We start from the raw sequence: 17,509 nt of genomic DNA, 5'->3' as shown, positions 1-17,509 counted from the left end.
GTGAAGGATAGCACACTGCACTTGTCTGTCAATTTTGGCATATCCTAGTGATATGCCATAAATACTGAGATTGGACATAAACTTTATTACATAACCCTGTGTTATGTTTTTCTTGTATTTTACTCTTATTTTTGCTCCTGTTGTGAATGTGATTGCTGCTGTTATGTCAAAATTTCCCTACTGAGGGACAATAAAGGGATTTTCTTCTTCTTCTGACAAATGTGTAGAAAATAAACTGATCATTGTAAGGCTACATGCACACAACTGTTGTGTGTTTTGCGGTCCGCAAATCGCGGATGCGTCCGTGTGCGTACCGCAATTTGCGGAACAGCACAGACAGCCTTTAATATAACTCCCTATTCTTGTCCGCAAAGTGCAGACAAGAATAGGACAGGTAATATTTTTTTTGCGCACCACGGATCGGAGCAACTGATGCAGTTCGCATCTTTTGCGGCCCCATTGAAGTGAATGGGTCCGCATCTGAGCCGCCAAAACTGCGGTTCTGATGCGGACTAAAACAACGACCGTGTGCATGAGGCCTAAGTCTTATAAAAGGTACAACTTAGGCCTGATGCACACAACCGTTCCATTTTATTGCGGTCCACAAACCACGAATCCGCAAACAACGGAAGCCATCCATGTGCCTTCCGTAATTTGCGGAACGGCCAGCTCATTGTAGAAATGCCTATTCCTGTCCGCAAAACGGCCAAGAATAGGACATGCTATATTTTTTTTTGCCCGGGCCACGGAACGGAGTGACGGATGCGGACAGCACAGGGAGTGCTGTCCACATCTTTCGCGGCCCCATTGAAGTAAATGGGTCCGCACCCGAGCCGCAAAAACTGCGGCTCGGATGCAGACCACAACAACGGTCGTGTGCATGAGGTCTTAATCTGTCACCATAGTGGACCCTTTTTTTACTCTTTGCATAGCTCTATGTTCTCTAACCCCCAAAACATGCTTTAATAGACATGCTAATTAGGTTGCAAATAGCCCAAGAGGTTGTACCTATCTGTTGTGGCGCCCAGTCTCGCCCCGGAAGCAGCAGTGAGCCCCGCTCCTCTCCACTCTTCTTCTTTCCTCCTCCTAGCAGTGGCAACATCATCATGCTGCCGGAGAAAATCTCGTGCAGGCTGCTGGCGCATGCGCAGTTCAGCTTCACTACAGACTGCATGGGCCCACACAGAAAGGGGAACCTGCACTGATTTTAGTCGGCAGCATGATGACGTCACCACCGCTAGGAGGAGGAAAGAGTAAGAGTAGGGAGGAGCGGGGCTCAATGCTGATGGGTGCGGCTGAGCTCCACAACGAATATTTGCACAGCCCCCTCCCAATCTAATTAGTACATCGATTAAAATGTGTTTTGGGGGTTATAGAACATAGATTTGGATATAAAGGTATATTTACACATGCTTATGACAGAGCTATAGGGTAATGCAAACAGTAAAAAAGGGTCTGCGGTAATGACAGGTTCCCTTTAATGGACAACAAGTCGATGCGCCTTCATACACAGCACGGGTCATGTGCCAACACAGGAAAATATCTCCTATGACGAATACAAGCGGAAGTGGAGCTGTTGGCTCAGGATAAAAGCATGAGACTAGGGCACCTTGGTTTACTCAAGCTTATTAGTTGTATATCTGTATCTTTTTGACATATAGATTTTTTTCAGCTGGACAACCCTTTAAATAAAGTACAGATTTCATAACCCATTTTCCAATGTGATTTATTTATTTTTTTGTCCATGGAGTTAAAGGGGTTGTCCCATTACAAACACGTACCCCCTATACACAGGATAGGCAAAAAGTGTCTGATCAACGGGGGTCCGACCACTAGACTATTTAGATTACAATTCCAACTCCTTTCAGAAAGCAATGCATTAAAAACAGAAATAAGCATTAGTACATACCTAATAAGGAGCTGGCTCTCCTCATAGAGTTTTATATTCTGACATCTGACATAGCTGGACAGACTTTTCATATCTGCTATGACCACCTTGGATTCATGTTTGTCTCTCTGTGCATGCGTCCCCTTAACTTCATCTAGCCATTTAAAGAACTTACATTGACTGGCTTTGGGTGCATCACAAGCATAAAAGAAGCGGCCCTAATATAGACAGAAAAGTGCAAGTAGCTCAAACTTTATATATTTGGTTTTAAAGAGTCGCTGTACTTTCACACAATTCAATTTAATAAAAGGATGGTGTAATTAGCACATTTATAAATCACTTCATTTAAAAAATCTGCCTGAGTCCACCTGAATAAAAGCTGGGAAGTCATGGCCACTAGGGGTCTCAAGTCCACCTAATTTGCAGTCCACTGCCTGTTAGGGTAAATTCATTGCTAGTAACAGAGACGGTTCACAGGAAATGTCAGTGCTGGCTGAGTTCCTGAACCTGATAGATGCACTGACACAACATAGCTTTTGAAGAGCAGCGAAGCTCCTGTGTGTCTGTAAGTCTGATCTCCTCCTCCTCCTTTAGAGATTTCTGAACTCCCTAGAAGAAAACAAATATAGTGGGACGTAGGGAATTGAGGTCACTGCAGTACAGTAACAGCAGATTCCAAAGACACCCACTGCTTATGAGAGAAATGCATCTAGCTTTGCAACAGGGAATAACATGGCTGAGGAAGACATTAGAACAGCTCAAAAAGCCACTGGCACTCGGAACTAACCATGGGCCATGTCACATCTCCATTGCAAGCGGTGAGCTCCAGCAACAACATTGAGTGGCATCCTGCCAATGGGTAATCTGGCTACTGAACCTTGCCTGAGTATAATTTACATTTCACCTGAGCTACTTGACCCTACTCTTGAAACTGGTTCAAGCTCTTATCTACCACTTTGACTTGTTTCTGTAAGTGATATACATGGGATAGGCCTACTAAAACTACGTCACCCAGGACTATAAATAAAGTTCAAAAGAAAAGTTTAAAAAAATATAAAATAATTTAAAAAGGCCTCTGTCAGAAGATCTGTACCCATGAAACTGGCTGACCTGTTACATATGCGCTTGGCAGCTGAAGGCATCTGTGTTCGTCCCATGTTCGCATGTGCCCAAATTGCTAACAAAAATTAAGTGAATAAGCAAATTAGCCTCTAGGAGCAACAGGGCATTGCCATTACACCTAGTGGCTCTGCTCTCTTTGCAACTGCTGCCCCCTTTTCACTTTGATTGACAGAGCCAGGCAGTGATGATGTTTTCCCTGCCTGGCACTGTCAATCAAAGTTCAGAGGGCGCCACAGTTGCAGAGAGAACTGAGCCTCTAAGAGTAACAGCAACACCCCCATTGCTCCTAGAGGCTTATTTGCATATATTAAAATATTTTTTCAGCAATGTGGGCACATATGAACATGGGACCAACACAGATGCCTTCAGCTGCCAAGTGCACATGTAACAGGTCAGCCAGTTTCATAGGTACAAATCTACTAACAGATGCCCTTTAAAATTCAATTCACCCCTTTCCTTAATTCTACAAAACATGTATAAACATAATTGGTATTGCTGTATTAAAAAAATGGCAAGATTATCAAAATATAAATGTATATTTTTATTGTACAATGAATGGTATAACAGGAAAAAATCTAAATGGTGGAACTTTTTTGGTTGCTTACCTTCCCCAAAAATTGAATAAAAAGTTATATATTCTAGATGGTATTAAAAACTATAGCTTGCCCCCCAAAAATGAGCCCTTACACATATCTGTAGACAAAAATATAAAAAATTTATGAGTTTCAGGATATGGCGATGCAAAGACAATGGGGTTCTTTTTCAAAGTTTTTTTTTTTTTTTAAAGGAGTTGTTCACATTTGTGGACCTTTTCTACAGACCCCCATAGTGTGGCCAGACCTGCAGTGGTAATCACACTTACCTGATCCCTGCCGCCGAGTTCCGGATCCATTGCTGCTCCGCTGGCTCTTCAGGTCCCTTTCTATCAACAACAGTTTTGATGCTGCATCACCAATGACTGGCTGCAGCGGTCATGTGTCACCCATGCATGATGTCACTGGGTCACATAACGCATGGATGACTCACGACTGCTGCGGGCTGTAACCCGACATCAAACTGGAAGTTGACATAGGGAGACCACGGGCCTACAGAGCTGGTGGGGCAGCGAATGAGCAGGAACCCAGAGGCAGGGATCAAGTAAGTATGATTACTACCACAGGTAGTAAAACCTTTTTTTTTTTTTTTCAAATCTTATAAAAAAAAATATATATATTTGAACGCCCTGAAACATAACAAAACTATATACATTTATGATCCATGTGTCCTTTTTACCGTAAATAGAAAACCAGTATAACAATTGTGGAATTTTTTCCCCCTTAAATCTACCTATTATCTATTAATACTTTTTCCAGGAATACAAGCTATACGAGCGGAAAAGCAAAAAGTTATGGCTCCCAAAAAATGAACACTGGCTGCCTCCTTAGAGCGTTACTGTAAATTCATACCTGAATCCAATCGACATTACACGTACATGAACACTTTACCTTATTGGGGCCTTCCTTTCTGACCATTACCAGCTTAGCTTGCTGCTGGTGCTGACAAAAAGGAGCAGCATTATCTTTACTACGTGTCTCGTCTGCACTTGATGTATAGAAGGACATGTCAACTTTAGAGAAAGCTTTGTGAAGTCTTTGTGACAGATCATGCATTAGGATATTTAAATGCTCTGCGCAGAAAAAAAAAAAGAAATGTAATAGAGTTCAACAGAGAACTCTAAATAAATTAGTTGTATATACATCCAATACACATGAACTGATATATCTGTCAGAAAATATATGGAATATTACATACAGAAAAACATAATATTTTTTGTTTGTGGAACCATTTATGCTTATATTTGCAACACTCAAACGCTTTAAATGTAACAGTGGCACCTGCAGGTCATAGTAAGGTACTACACATGTTAATGTAGGGAAAAAAAACTTATTGGGCAAGAATTATCAAAACTGGTGTAAAGGAAAACTGGCTTAGTTGACCATAGCAACCAATCCTAATACAGCTTTTAATTTTCCAAAGGAGCGCAATTTTTTTTTAAGGTGATTGGTTGCTATAGGCAACTAAGCCAGTTTTCCTTTAGACCAGTTTTGATAAATCTACCCCAATATGTTGCATTTAAACAACAGACCAGCAGCAGTCCCCTTGCCTGAAAACAGTGAGCACCAGGGCCTTCTCATTCTTTAAACGGATGGGGGTCACACCGAACAGACCTCAGAAATCTCAGTTCATGCCATTTCTAACTGGCATAAAAGTTAAAGGGTTTTATGTTGAGACCTATCATCAGGATAGGTCATCAATATCAGATCAATGGCGCTCAGACACCTGGCCCCCCCGCTGATCAGTTGTCTAAAGAGGAGGTAGAGCTCCTTCGAGCGCGGCTTCCTCTACGAGATTGCAGTGTAATAACAAGTGCTCGTCCTCTTCAAACAGCTGATCGCAGGGGTGCTGGGGGTCCGACACCCTCCGGTCTGATATTGATGACCTATCCTGAGGATAGGTCTCAATATAAACCTACTACACAACCCTTTAATCCATATGTTGGCTTACTTATGATACTCACTGCCGTTCTAGTCCTAGTTCAATGATACAGATGGACAGCCATGTGGAGCTGACAGCACATAAAATGTACTTCATGTATGAATTGCTTAAAGTTTTCACAACTTTTGTTTGTAATCCATTCAATGACAATCTTCACTGGTTTGTGTCCAGTGGATGAAAATCTGTCCCGAACATGTGACGCTTACACAGATGCACAACTCTGACTATAACAGGAGCGCCTATGTGATCACCACATGACCAGGACAGAGTCTGATTCCCTGGGCGGAGAGGAGTTGAAAAATGGTAGAAATTGATCTAGAAAATGTATAACTTTTTCCTATTACCATGAATAAGCTTTATGTGCTGTAACCAAAATACGGTTTTAACATACAACTAAATGAATATATATGTGTACAGGCTAATATATATATATATATATTATATACATATACACTGTATATACAAAATCTTCTCCCACCTGAAAGACATGCACTGAAGACTTGCTTATAATGTACTGGGGACATGAAGAAAGGTGGAATATTCACTTCTCTTTTAGGAACTGATGAAGATAAAACCGTCTGTCTACATGGAAATCCAAGTTCACAGGACAGCAAAACCTTGGGTAATAATGTGAGATATATATTTAGGATAAAAATAACATTAAATAGAATATGAACAAACATAAACAAAATAATACATACAAATCCTCTTCTTAAAATGATTGTTATGTGTTAGAAGCGGCTATTAGCCTGTTCACATCAGGTTCAGGTTCTGTCACATTTGCAGGAAAAACTAGTGCAGCATCCAACACTACTTTCGGAACCTGAGAGAACCCATTTACATCAGTGGGGTTTATTGCATGTCGGCGGTGTCGTGACGGATCCAGCACACTGATGTGAACCAAGCTTTCAGGACAAATGTCTTCTGATGCCTGAATCTCCACAGCAAAATTTCACATTTTGGAATGAGACATATTAAAGGGGATTTGTTTTTTTCTTCTTCATAATTTAGCTATTTTTCCTTTTTTTTGCATTACAGGGGGAGATTTAACATGGTGCCAAGGCAAAAAAAAAACTTTTTTATGTTAGATATGGGAAAATGCACAGGTCACAGAGCATGCCTATTAAACTCTCCCAGCTCCTGCACATCGGGCCGGATTTATAACCAGTAGTGATGCCAGATGCTGCATACGCCAGTCAGTGCCCTTATACTGATTATCTACACCAGCCCCTGGCTGACAAACATTTCAGTGTGCTTTAAAGCCAGAAAAATGTTGTAAAGGATGATAAATGTAGTAGGGCCGCTGGCTGCGCTTTCCCTATGCCCCCTTTTTGGAAAGTGTTGAAGGCGGCGAAGAAACACCACTTGCGCAAAAAATATTGTGCATGTGGTCTTGAAAAAGTTGCAAACACGCAGTTTGCAACTTTTCCACACCAGAAAACTGATATAAACCGTATTTTTCGTCCTATAAGAATCACCTGCCCATAAGACGCACCTAGGTTTTTGAGAAGGAAAATAAGAAAAAAAAAATTTGAACAAAAAGATGTGCTTTTGGTGGGTTTTGAACTAATGGTGGTCTGTGGATGACACTATTATGGGGAATCTGTGGATGGCACAGTTATGGGGAATCTGTGGATGGCACAGTTATGGGGAATCTGTGGATGGCACAGTTATGGGGAATCTGTGGATGGCACAGTTATGGGGAATCTGTGGATGGCACAGTTATGGGGAATCTGTGGATGGCACAGTTATGGGGAATCTGTGGATGGCACAGTTATGGGGAATCTGTGGATGGCACAGTTATGGGGAATCTGTGGATGGCACAGTTATGGACTGAGGTACCGCAGAGGATTTCTATACTTTACATGTGGATTGCCTACACTTTACATATGGATTGCCTACACCTTACATATGAATACTGCTGTGTGCGTTGCCCGGTGTAAAAGAGTACAGTGACTGCATCGGGCCCCGCTGTGATTCAAACAGCAGTTGTCGGCCTCCAGCCCCTCCTCCCTCCCCGCTGATACATCGCAGGCCGGCAATGTATCAGTGTTAGCAGAGTAAAAATGGCAGCATTCGTCCCATAAAACACACTGCCATTTTCCCCCCACTTTTGGTCTATGGCGCATGTGGCTGCTGTCAAAGAACGTGACATATTTTAGGCCTAGTGGCCAGGGTGAAATCTACGGATCTCAATAACGGAAAGGGAAAGCGCAGATGTGAAAGTAGCCTTACATGTATATACCGTAGGTCACATGTCACTGTTCCTCTGCTGCTACTTTAGGCATACCCACCTGCTCATCTCCGGTGTCTCGTGAATGCAGACCCTTTTTCCCTACAAGAGGCAGAAAACGATCAGATAGAGTAATAGTTTTAGTAAGGATCTGACTCCTGGATCCCTTACTGTTACCATTATGGTAGCCAAAAATGTTCTTCAAAGAGTCAAGGTGAGATAAAGCAGCTGGTTCTGTATCATTATTCAGTATTTTATCTTCTCCGTTCCAACTTCTAAATACACTCTCTGGACAAAACTCACTGTCCTCTTTGTTAACATTTTGGGAACTTTCAGTAGAAATGCTCTGATACGCTGTCCATTTGCTTGACTGCATTTCTGGAGATGCAACACTTCGGCCAGGCTTCACAGATTGAGGGATGTTGCATGCAGCACCCTCCAACTCATAACTAGGTACTGGTACTGCTGTCAGCTTCTTTATAAGCCTGGTCTGTACTTTGGATATTTTAGATGAGTTCAAAAAACCTAAAGAAATAAAAATACATTATGAATTATGTGTTTCAGGAATTGAAATTTCAATATATATATATATATATATAGTCATAAGTAAAACAGAGTAGACTCTCTTTGAATTCTTTCGTTTTACACATCAGGTTATAATGGGAAAAAAAATAACATCTGGTCCTTATAATTAGGTAAATACAACCTCAGATGAGCGATGACGCACAACATATTCCACCGTGTCATTAATTAACAAAAACTAGGCCAAAATGAAGAAGCTGTGTGTGAAAAATTAAGCATTCCCTTACTGCTTCCATAGGGATGAAGAGCGAAGCGCTGTTAATCACATCCTTACAGGGGTCTTCCGAGTGTTTTATGCTGATGACTGATCCTCAGGATAGGTCAACAGTATCTATTCGGTAGGGGTCTCACACCTGGGACCCCCTTAGATCAGATGTTTGAGGAGTCAGCGGCGCTCACAGCTTACCATGCATGGTGCCAGCCATTGCCTTGCAGCTGTGGATAGTATCACAGCTCAGTCCTGTTCCTAGGCCACGTGACTGATGAACGTGATACTGAGGGGCTAGCGTAAGCCTCTTCAAGTAGCTGATCAGTGAAGGTGCCGGAAGTCCTGAGGATAGGTCATCAGTATAAAATACTTGAAAAACCCCTATAATTAAGGAGGACCTTTCATGGTTTTGTATTAATTAAGATAAATACCTTTACTTGCGGGGTACCCCCTGCTAATGCTGCCACCCTACCTGATTTTTTAAAATATCGCTCCAGTGCCCCGCTGTGCGCCCGCCTGGTATGGTAATACTGAGCATCGGTACAGGGAGGAGGAGACGCCAGGGTTTCTCAAGGGGTGTCTCCGTGGCTGCAATTTATCTCAATTAATACAAAACCATGAAAGGTCCTCTTTAATCAATCATTAGCAAGTGGGATCACCTCTATAAAAGCAGAAGTGTTGGCAGTTTGCTGGTCTGGAGCATTCAGGTGTGTGCTAACACAATGACCAAGAGGAAAGACATCAGCAATGATCTTAGAGTCCATCATGCTACAGTGAGAAAGATTATTCACACGTGGACGGTTGACAATATTACCAGAAGTGGATGTCCCAAAGACAGACAATGCAATGCTCGCAGAAATAAAAGCAGGAGCTACATCTATGACTGTAAATGTTCAAGCTCATGACAGTAAAATTTGAAAAAGACTGAGCAAGTATTGCTTGGTTGGAAGGGTCTCCAAGATACAGCCTCTAATTTCTAGAAGAAGATGGCAGCATGGCTTGAGTTTGCAAATGAGCATTTTAACAACACACAAGACTTCTGGAACTATGTTCTCTTGACAGATGAGGCCAAAGTGGAGATGTTTGGCTATAATACACAGCACCATGCTTGTTGACAGCCAAACACAACACAAACTCTTAATACGAACTGTCAAGCGCAGGGGTGGAGGGGTAATGATGACCTCCTCTGTATACCAACGTATACCAAATATCGGACACTTCTATACTAGAAGGGTCTGCGGGACAAACTATTAAAAGCTGTGACCCCTCCTGCCATACAGGTGAACGGGTATATTGGAGGACTTTACCCCACATATAAAGACTGTTGATATCATTGGGACGGCATGGGCCAGGGGTCCTAAAATATATATACTGTTATATGTCCCAGGATAGGGGACCATCTACTCAATAAGATCATACTATATAATGCCACCAGCATAGATTGTGATATAACACCACCTATAGATAGTATTATACAGATATCACTACTACAGGGGGTATATTGATTAAGATCGTGTTTATATTGTTTTTATATCTTACAGGGTTTTATTTTTATTTTTTTATCCATGATTTAATTGCAATTGGTTTGTGTCTTTATGATGTGAAACTATAAAATAAATGGTATTTAGATTACTGCGTTAGTCCATATATTGCCAGTTATAGAGTGCCCCCAGTCTTTACTTTTTTTTATCTTTACTGCGGTATTTGGGGACCTAGGGGTGTGCACCTGTCCGATTTTGGTATCTTGGTCGAGCTGCTATAACACTATCCACTAATTTACTAACATCATCTCCTAGCAACCAATGCGTGAAAATCGCATTGCAAGCAAGTGCGGATGCTATTTGATTTTCACGCAGCCCTATTCATTTCTATGGGGCCTGCGTTGCGTGAATAACGCAGAATATATAACATGCTGCGATTTTCACGCAACGCACAAGTGATGCGTGAAAATCACCGCTCATCTGCACAGCCCTATTGAAGTGAATGGGTCCGGATTCAGTGCGGGTGAAATGCGTACGCCTCATACATCGCACCAGCGCGGAATTCTCGCCCGTGTGAAAGGGGCCTAAAAGTTTTCCATTTCAAACGTTCTTTTTGGCAGTGATAGGATATTAGCGGTGAACATAAACCCCCATATTGTATTTTACAGTGAAATTAAATCATACTACCTTTCACCTGTCCCCACTTCTTACTAATGTACATTCGATAGGTTAACAAGAAGTAGGGAACAGATGGGATGTGATGAGACAGCATAATCAGACTACACAAGGTTAGTTGCAGTCTGTTACCATGGAAACATATATGGCTTCACAGAGGCTGTAGACACAAACCAATAGTTTTTTTGTTAAGACTATCTCTAAAATTGCTTCAATATTCATTTCAGGATACATTCACACTAGAAATTGCCGAAACTGCCTGCCGGATACAGAAATTCGTATGCAAACAGATATCATATGTTTCCGGACCTGGATGCGGATCTGTATGACAAATGCATCCGTTTTTCCGGAACACTTTGTACCGGATTCGGCATTAATACATTTCAATGGAAATTAATGCCGGATTCGGCAAGTGTTCCGGAATATTGGCCGGAGAAAATAACGCAGCAGACTGCAGTATTTTCTCTGGCCAAATACCGTAAAAGAGACTGAACTGAAGACATCTTGATGCATCCTGAACGGATTGCTTTCCGTTCAGAATGCATTTGGACAAAACTGAAGCGTTTTTTTCTGCTATTGACGGACGGGCGAACTCAATACCGGAAAACTTTAACGCTAGTGTGAAAGTAGTCTAAGATGGTTTGGAACAATACAAACTCATTGGAAACAAAGGTGGAACTTCCCTTTAAAAACTAAAAGTTAAATTGTACAGCTGAAAGGAATTTCATCAAGATCTTACGGTTTTGTTCAAGTAAAGTTGTAGATTCGTGTAACTGTACAGCAGAGTTCACATCTACATTGTCTTGTCTTGGTCTGAGAAAAAAAGGACGGACTTTTTCAGATGGACTCTGTGTCGGTGTCTTCACCTAAATAGTCACCAGAACAGAAAAGCAAATGTAAAGCAGTCATCTGGAACTTTTCTACCATCACTAATACAAAATCTCTCAGATTTTGTTGAAAAACAAATAAAAAATCCCAAACTTAGATGCTGTCATTCTGTATTTTTGGTACATTACACCACATAGAGGATGCTTCAATTGATAGTGTTAATAGTATTAGTTTTACACTTTTCCAGGAGCAACAAAGAATAGGAAATAACCCAAAATGCTAAAACATGTGAATACAGGCAACAGCTACAAGGCTTGTGTGGTTTGTCCAAATGCAAATTATTATATTAATTACATAAATGTAATCGAAAATAAGGACAATTTAACAAAATCAGAAGCCGAAATAGTATAATAAAGTATAGTATAATAAAAATACTCAAAATAAATAGTATTTTTTAGAAAATTTCAGGAAGTAATTTCGCAAAGCAGACTGACCTCATCAGATTTGTGTGGTGTCCATTGAGAAATCTCCCAATCACAGTCTGAACCTGAAGTTCCCACAGTCCATTTGGGTGGGCAGTTCTGCATGGCTGTAACTGTGAATAAGACAAATAACCAGAAAAAATGTTCGGCTAAAATTATGCCTTTAAGGGGTTTGTCCAGTGAGCTATACTCTATTCTTCAGTTTTTGCCCTCGCTCTCCCTTCTGTCCGACATTATCAATATGTTTAAATATTAACAGAAAAAAACGAGTCCAAGAGAATAATTCCGCAACACCAACATCCTATGTGCTGAACCGGACTTAAAGGGGTATTCCAGCCTGAAGCACTTATCACCGATAAATGCTAGATCAGGGCGCGTGTGACCACTGAACAAGGGACCCTGTTCCCACGTTCCAACTAGCTGCAAGACCGCATCAACGACGGCTTGGTCTTCTTTGTCCTTGACCTAGGCTTTGACTAAAGCAGCAGAGGACATGATCAACCACTACTCCATTTAAATGCCCCGTCTTGGCAATCGGTGAGGGTCCCAGGGGGCCTCCACCGATCTAGCATTTACCACTTATTCAATGGATAGATGTATAAATGCTACAGGCTGGAATATCCCTTCAAAGGGGCTATCCTGGAAAAGATAATGATGACTTATCCTCAGGATCAGTTGTTTCAGAGAGCCATTGTGCCCACTGAAGCTCTGGTGAGTGATGCAGGCTCCTGGTCCAGTTTTCCAAAAACAGCGCCGTACATCATATAGTGGCAGTGCTTAGTATTGCAGCTCAGTCCCATTGATTTGAATTGGGCTGAGCTGCAACTAGGCCATGTGATCGATGTAGTGATGTCACTGGCCTAGAAAGAGGCTGTGGTGCTCAAGGCCTCTTCTAACATCTGATCAGTGGGGGTCCCAGGCAGTGGCGTCGCCAGGGGGGGGCCAGAGGGGGCCACGGCCCCCCCAACATCATGCTGGGCCCCCCCATGTGCCCCCCCAACTAAAATGCGCCCCCCCCTGCTGCCAGCAGCATTCACTTGACTGATCCGAGTTCAGCTCAGCTCAGTCACAGTCTCTCTCTCACCTCACGCTGCTGGCAGCAGGGACGCAGGGAGCCGAAGCCTGAGGGAGGGACGGGGAGGAGCGTAATGTGATCTCAGAGTGGAGGCTGCTTCTGCCAGCCCCACCCCTCCCCGCCCACCAACCAATCACCGACCAGAGCTGAGGGGGCAAGGCAAGCACAGCACACCAGCAGCTCTCTGAATCGTGTCGTCTGAGTCACACAAGTAAGTGCAGGGGAGTCTAATAGAAAGGAATCGAATGAGTCACAAGTTAAAAGAATCTAAAGATCCGACTTAGTTTGTGACTCATTCGATTCATTGAGTTAAAAGAGCAGTGAGTCAGAGGGTAGAACAGGTAAGGCTACTTTCACACTTGCGCTTGATCGGATCCGTTCTGAACGGATCCGATCATATAATGCAGACGGAGGCTCCGTTCAGTACGGATCCGTCTGCATTAATAACTTAGAAAAATTTCTAAGTCTGAAAGTAGCCTGAGCAGATCCGTTCAGACTTTCAATGTAAAGTCAATGGGGGACGGATCCGCTTGAAGATTGAGCCATATGGTGTCATCTTCAAGCGGATCCGTTCCCATTGACTTACATTGTAAGTCTGAACGGATCCGCTCGCCTCCGCACGGCCAGGCAGACAGCTGAAAGCTGCAAGCAGCGTTCAGCTGTCCGCCTGGCCGTGCAGAGGCGAGCGGAGCGGAGGCTGAACGCCGCCAGACTGATGCAGTCTGAGCGGATCCGCTCCATTGAGACTGCATCAGGGCTGGACGGAAGCGTTCGGGTCCGCTCGTGAGCTCCTTCAAACGGAGCTCACGAGCGGACAGCAGAACGCTAGTGTGAAAGTAGCCTTAGGCCTCGTTCACACTTCAGTGTTTAGTCAGTGATTTCCATCAGTGATTTGTGAGCCAAAACCAGGTGCAACTCTAAACATAGAACAGGAGCAGATCTTTCCCTTCTACCTCATGTCTGTGGAGGCTCCACTTGTGGTTTTGGCTCACAAATCACTGATGGAAATCACTGACCAAACACTGCAGTGTGAAAGAGGCCTTACACTGAGGCTGAGGCTGCTTTTGTTGCAGCAGTGATAAGATTAAGGGACAGGAGAAGTGACAGATGACACAAGAGTTTAGATTACAGGTTGAATTAAATTAACCCTTTAGAATCAAATTGGCTTCTCAGGAGATATATATGTTAAAGGCATCTCATTCAGTAGCTATATAACTAAGGGCCCTTTCACACTTGCATTGTCCGGATCCGGCGTGTACTCCACTTGCCGGAGGTACACGCCGGATCCGGAAAAACGCAAGTGTACTGAAAGCATTTGAAGACGGATCCGTCTTCAAAATGCGTTCAGTGTTACTATGGCAGCCAGGACGCTATTAAAGTCCCGGTTGCCATAGTAGTAGTGAGGAGCGGGGGAGCGGTATACTTACAGTCCGTGCGGCTCCCGGGGCGCTCCAGAATGACATCAGAGCGCCCCATGCGCATGGATGATGTGTACATGCGATCACGTCATCCATGCGCCTGGGGCGCCCTGACGTCACTCTGGAGCGCCCCGGGAGCCGCACGGACGGTAAGTATGCTGCTCCCCACTACACTTTACCATGGCTGCCAGGACTTTAGCGTCCCGGCATCCATGGTAACCATTGAGAAAAAGCTAAACGTCGTATCTGGCAATGCGCCGAAACGACGTTTAGCTTAAGGCCGGATCCGGATCAATGCCTTTCAATGGGCATTAATTCCGGATCCGGCCTTGCGGCAAGTCTTCAGGATTTTTGGCCGGAGCAAAAAGTACTGCATGCTGCAGTATTTTCTCCTGCCAAAAAACGTTCCGTTCCGGAACTGAAGACATCCTGATGCATCCTGAACGGATTTCTATCCATTCGGAATGCATTAGGATAAAACTGATCAGGATTCTTCCGGCATAGAGCCCCGACGACGGAACTCTATGCCGGATCCGGACAACGCAAGTGTGAAAGGGGCCTAAGGGTGGGTTCACATCACCTTTATGGATTGTACTGTCAGTGTCAGACTGTTGTCACTGTGGGTAACATTGCACACCACAGTGACAGCTTCTGACTCCTGTCTGACTCCTGACTCCTCCTGTCCGGCGTCAGCCTCAGCTTCCCTTTACTATAATAAATCACTCAATACTAGTAATCAGAGTTCAGAGAGAGCTGAAGAAGACGAGCCGACTGCACTGAGTCAGCAGCGCAGCAAGTAGTGAGTGAATCGAATGTATCAAGCATCTGCGCATGCGCACCGGCACCTAGAGTCTTCGGTTCACTTGCGAGTCAGCTCAGCAGTCTGACTCACCAAGTGAACCGAAGATCCGATTCATGAATTGGTTCATTTGAATGAGCTGATTCAAATGAACCGATTCACCTAAAAGATCCGAACTTCCCATCACTAAGCGGCGGTGCAGGGGAGGGAGAGGCGTGTCCCTTCCCCTTGCTCTGATAGGCTGCAGGCACTAGACCGGCAGCCTATCAGAGGCCGGCGCAGGCGCGCGATGACGTCATCGCGCCGCCTGAGCCATACAGCGTGGGACACAGGCCAGAAGAGGCCTGCATCGCATCGCTAACACTGAGGTAAGTATAATTTTTTTTTTTTTTTTTACAATAGTGATACTTGGGGGGGGGGGGGGGGGACTTACCTAATAATGGCACATGATGGGGGGGGCTTACTTAATAATGGCACATTGGGGGGGACTTACTTAATGATGGCTGGACTTTTCTTCCCTGTTGCGGTTTTAGGTATTGGGTAAAGTATCGCAGCATTTCTAAGTGTACTTGTGTAAATGTATCGTTGTTATAGCTGCCCCCCCTACTTTTGTCCTGGCCCCCAGTGTGCCCCCCCAAAATTTAAAAGCTAGAGACGCCACTGGTCCCAGGTGTCGCACCCCTGCAAATCTGATACTGATAGCCTATCCTGAGGATAAGTCATAAATATCTTTTCCTGGATAACCCCTTTAAATCACCACACAACCATATGTCCACCAGATCTGAGTTTTTATCAGATTCTTCTTTGTTCTGTAGTTTATGCCTTATTATAAAAGTGGATGAGGACTTCAACTCGGAGCGGGCCATGATGAACAGTTATCGAAACAAAGTTCTGTGTCTCAACATTTGCCTTCTGTAATATGGGCTTGTATTTAGTCGCCATCTTAAATGGTAATAGTACTAAAAAATATCTATTTCTATACTTCAGTGTGGTAAGTCACCTAACTGTACTTCAGAATTAAAATATTACGGGAAAACTATTATAGGGAAGATATTTATAACATCACTTTAGCAAAAACATGGTCACCACAACATGTGTTTGGTGGTTCTAAATATTATTCTGCAAATTACCGTAACTGTGCTCAGATCCAGACTCGGAAAAATTATTTGCCTCAAAGAATGCCTCCTTCCAGGTAGAGTTGTGGGAATCCTATGAAAATAGTTTTTTTTATTATTAGCAATAATATTTTATATAAATAAATATATATATTAAATATACATAAATATTATACCTAAGAAAGTGGCTGACCTGTTCCATGTGCACTAAAGGCCTCTGTGTTTGTGCCATGTACATATGTGCCCGCATTGCTGAAAAAAATGATGTTTAAATATATGTGCAAATGAGCCTCTAGGAGCAACGGGGTGTTGCCGATACACCTAGAGGCTCAGCTCTCTCTGCAACTGCTGCACTTTCATTGACAAGACCGGGTGTGATCATGTCTGCACATTTGTCTGGTCCAGTCAATCAAAGTGCAGGGGATGCTGCAGTTGCAGAGAGAGCTGAGCCTCTAGGTGTAACAACACCCCCGTTGCTCCTAGAGGCTCATTTGCATATATTAAAACTTCATTTTTGTTTTCAGCAACACTGGCCCATATGAACGTCGGACCAACACAGAGGCCTTCAGCTGTCAAGCTCACATGTAACAGGTGAGGCAGTTTCATAGGTACAAATCTGCTTGTTTTTCTGTCACCCCAATTTTCGCTATTAAACAGGCTGACATTATAGATGTGAAATTTAACTCTGCATTTCTTTTATTTAAGTATGCCCCCGTTATCTTGATTGACAGGGCCAGGCCAGCGTTGGTTCTCCTGCTGGCCCCGTCTGCCATGTAAATTTCGCGCCTGCGCCGTCCCATTCAGTATTCGGCAGAGAGATGCATATAATAAAAGTTAAAATTACACGACAATGGGGGCATACTTAATTACAAGAAATGCAGAGTTAAATTCAGGTGACATTTTCACATCTATAATGTCAGCCTGTTTAATAGCGAAAATTGGGGTGACAGAAACCCATTAAAGGGCTTGTTATCCAGGGTTTTAAAGTTGATGGTCTATCCTTCGTAGTGTTGTCTGAATTCAAGCAAACGAGACAAGACTGCGATGCCAAGCACTGGAGCTATAAAA

The 17,509-nt window shown here is 43.3% G+C and overlaps 1 protein-coding gene across 1 annotated transcript in view; it reads right to left on the bottom strand.

Annotated features, from left to right (window-relative positions):
• Positions 1-17,509, bottom strand: part of ZGRF1 (zinc finger GRF-type containing 1) — a 105,795-nt gene that overhangs the window by 51,734 nt on the left and 36,552 nt on the right. The window contains exons 6-13 of the mRNA XM_044301756.1: positions 16,457-16,535; positions 12,047-12,147; positions 11,464-11,590; positions 7,956-8,303; positions 7,840-7,880; positions 6,024-6,162; positions 4,495-4,676; positions 1,910-2,106 (exon numbers count right to left, since the gene is read on the bottom strand). Coding sequence (XP_044157691.1) covers positions 1,910-2,106; positions 4,495-4,676; positions 6,024-6,162; positions 7,840-7,880; positions 7,956-8,303; positions 11,464-11,590; positions 12,047-12,147; positions 16,457-16,535 — 1,214 coding nt within the window. The remainder of the gene's footprint in view (positions 1-1,909; positions 2,107-4,494; positions 4,677-6,023; positions 6,163-7,839; positions 7,881-7,955; positions 8,304-11,463; positions 11,591-12,046; positions 12,148-16,456; positions 16,536-17,509) is intronic.

Source organism: Bufo gargarizans, chromosome 1 (genome assembly GCF_014858855.1).
Source record: "Bufo gargarizans isolate SCDJY-AF-19 chromosome 1, ASM1485885v1, whole genome shotgun sequence".
In the NCBI taxonomy this organism is placed as follows: domain Eukaryota; kingdom Metazoa; phylum Chordata; class Amphibia; order Anura; family Bufonidae; genus Bufo; species Bufo gargarizans.
The sequence above is the reverse complement of the archived record's forward strand: the minus strand, read 5'-3'. Positions and strand labels throughout refer to the sequence as shown.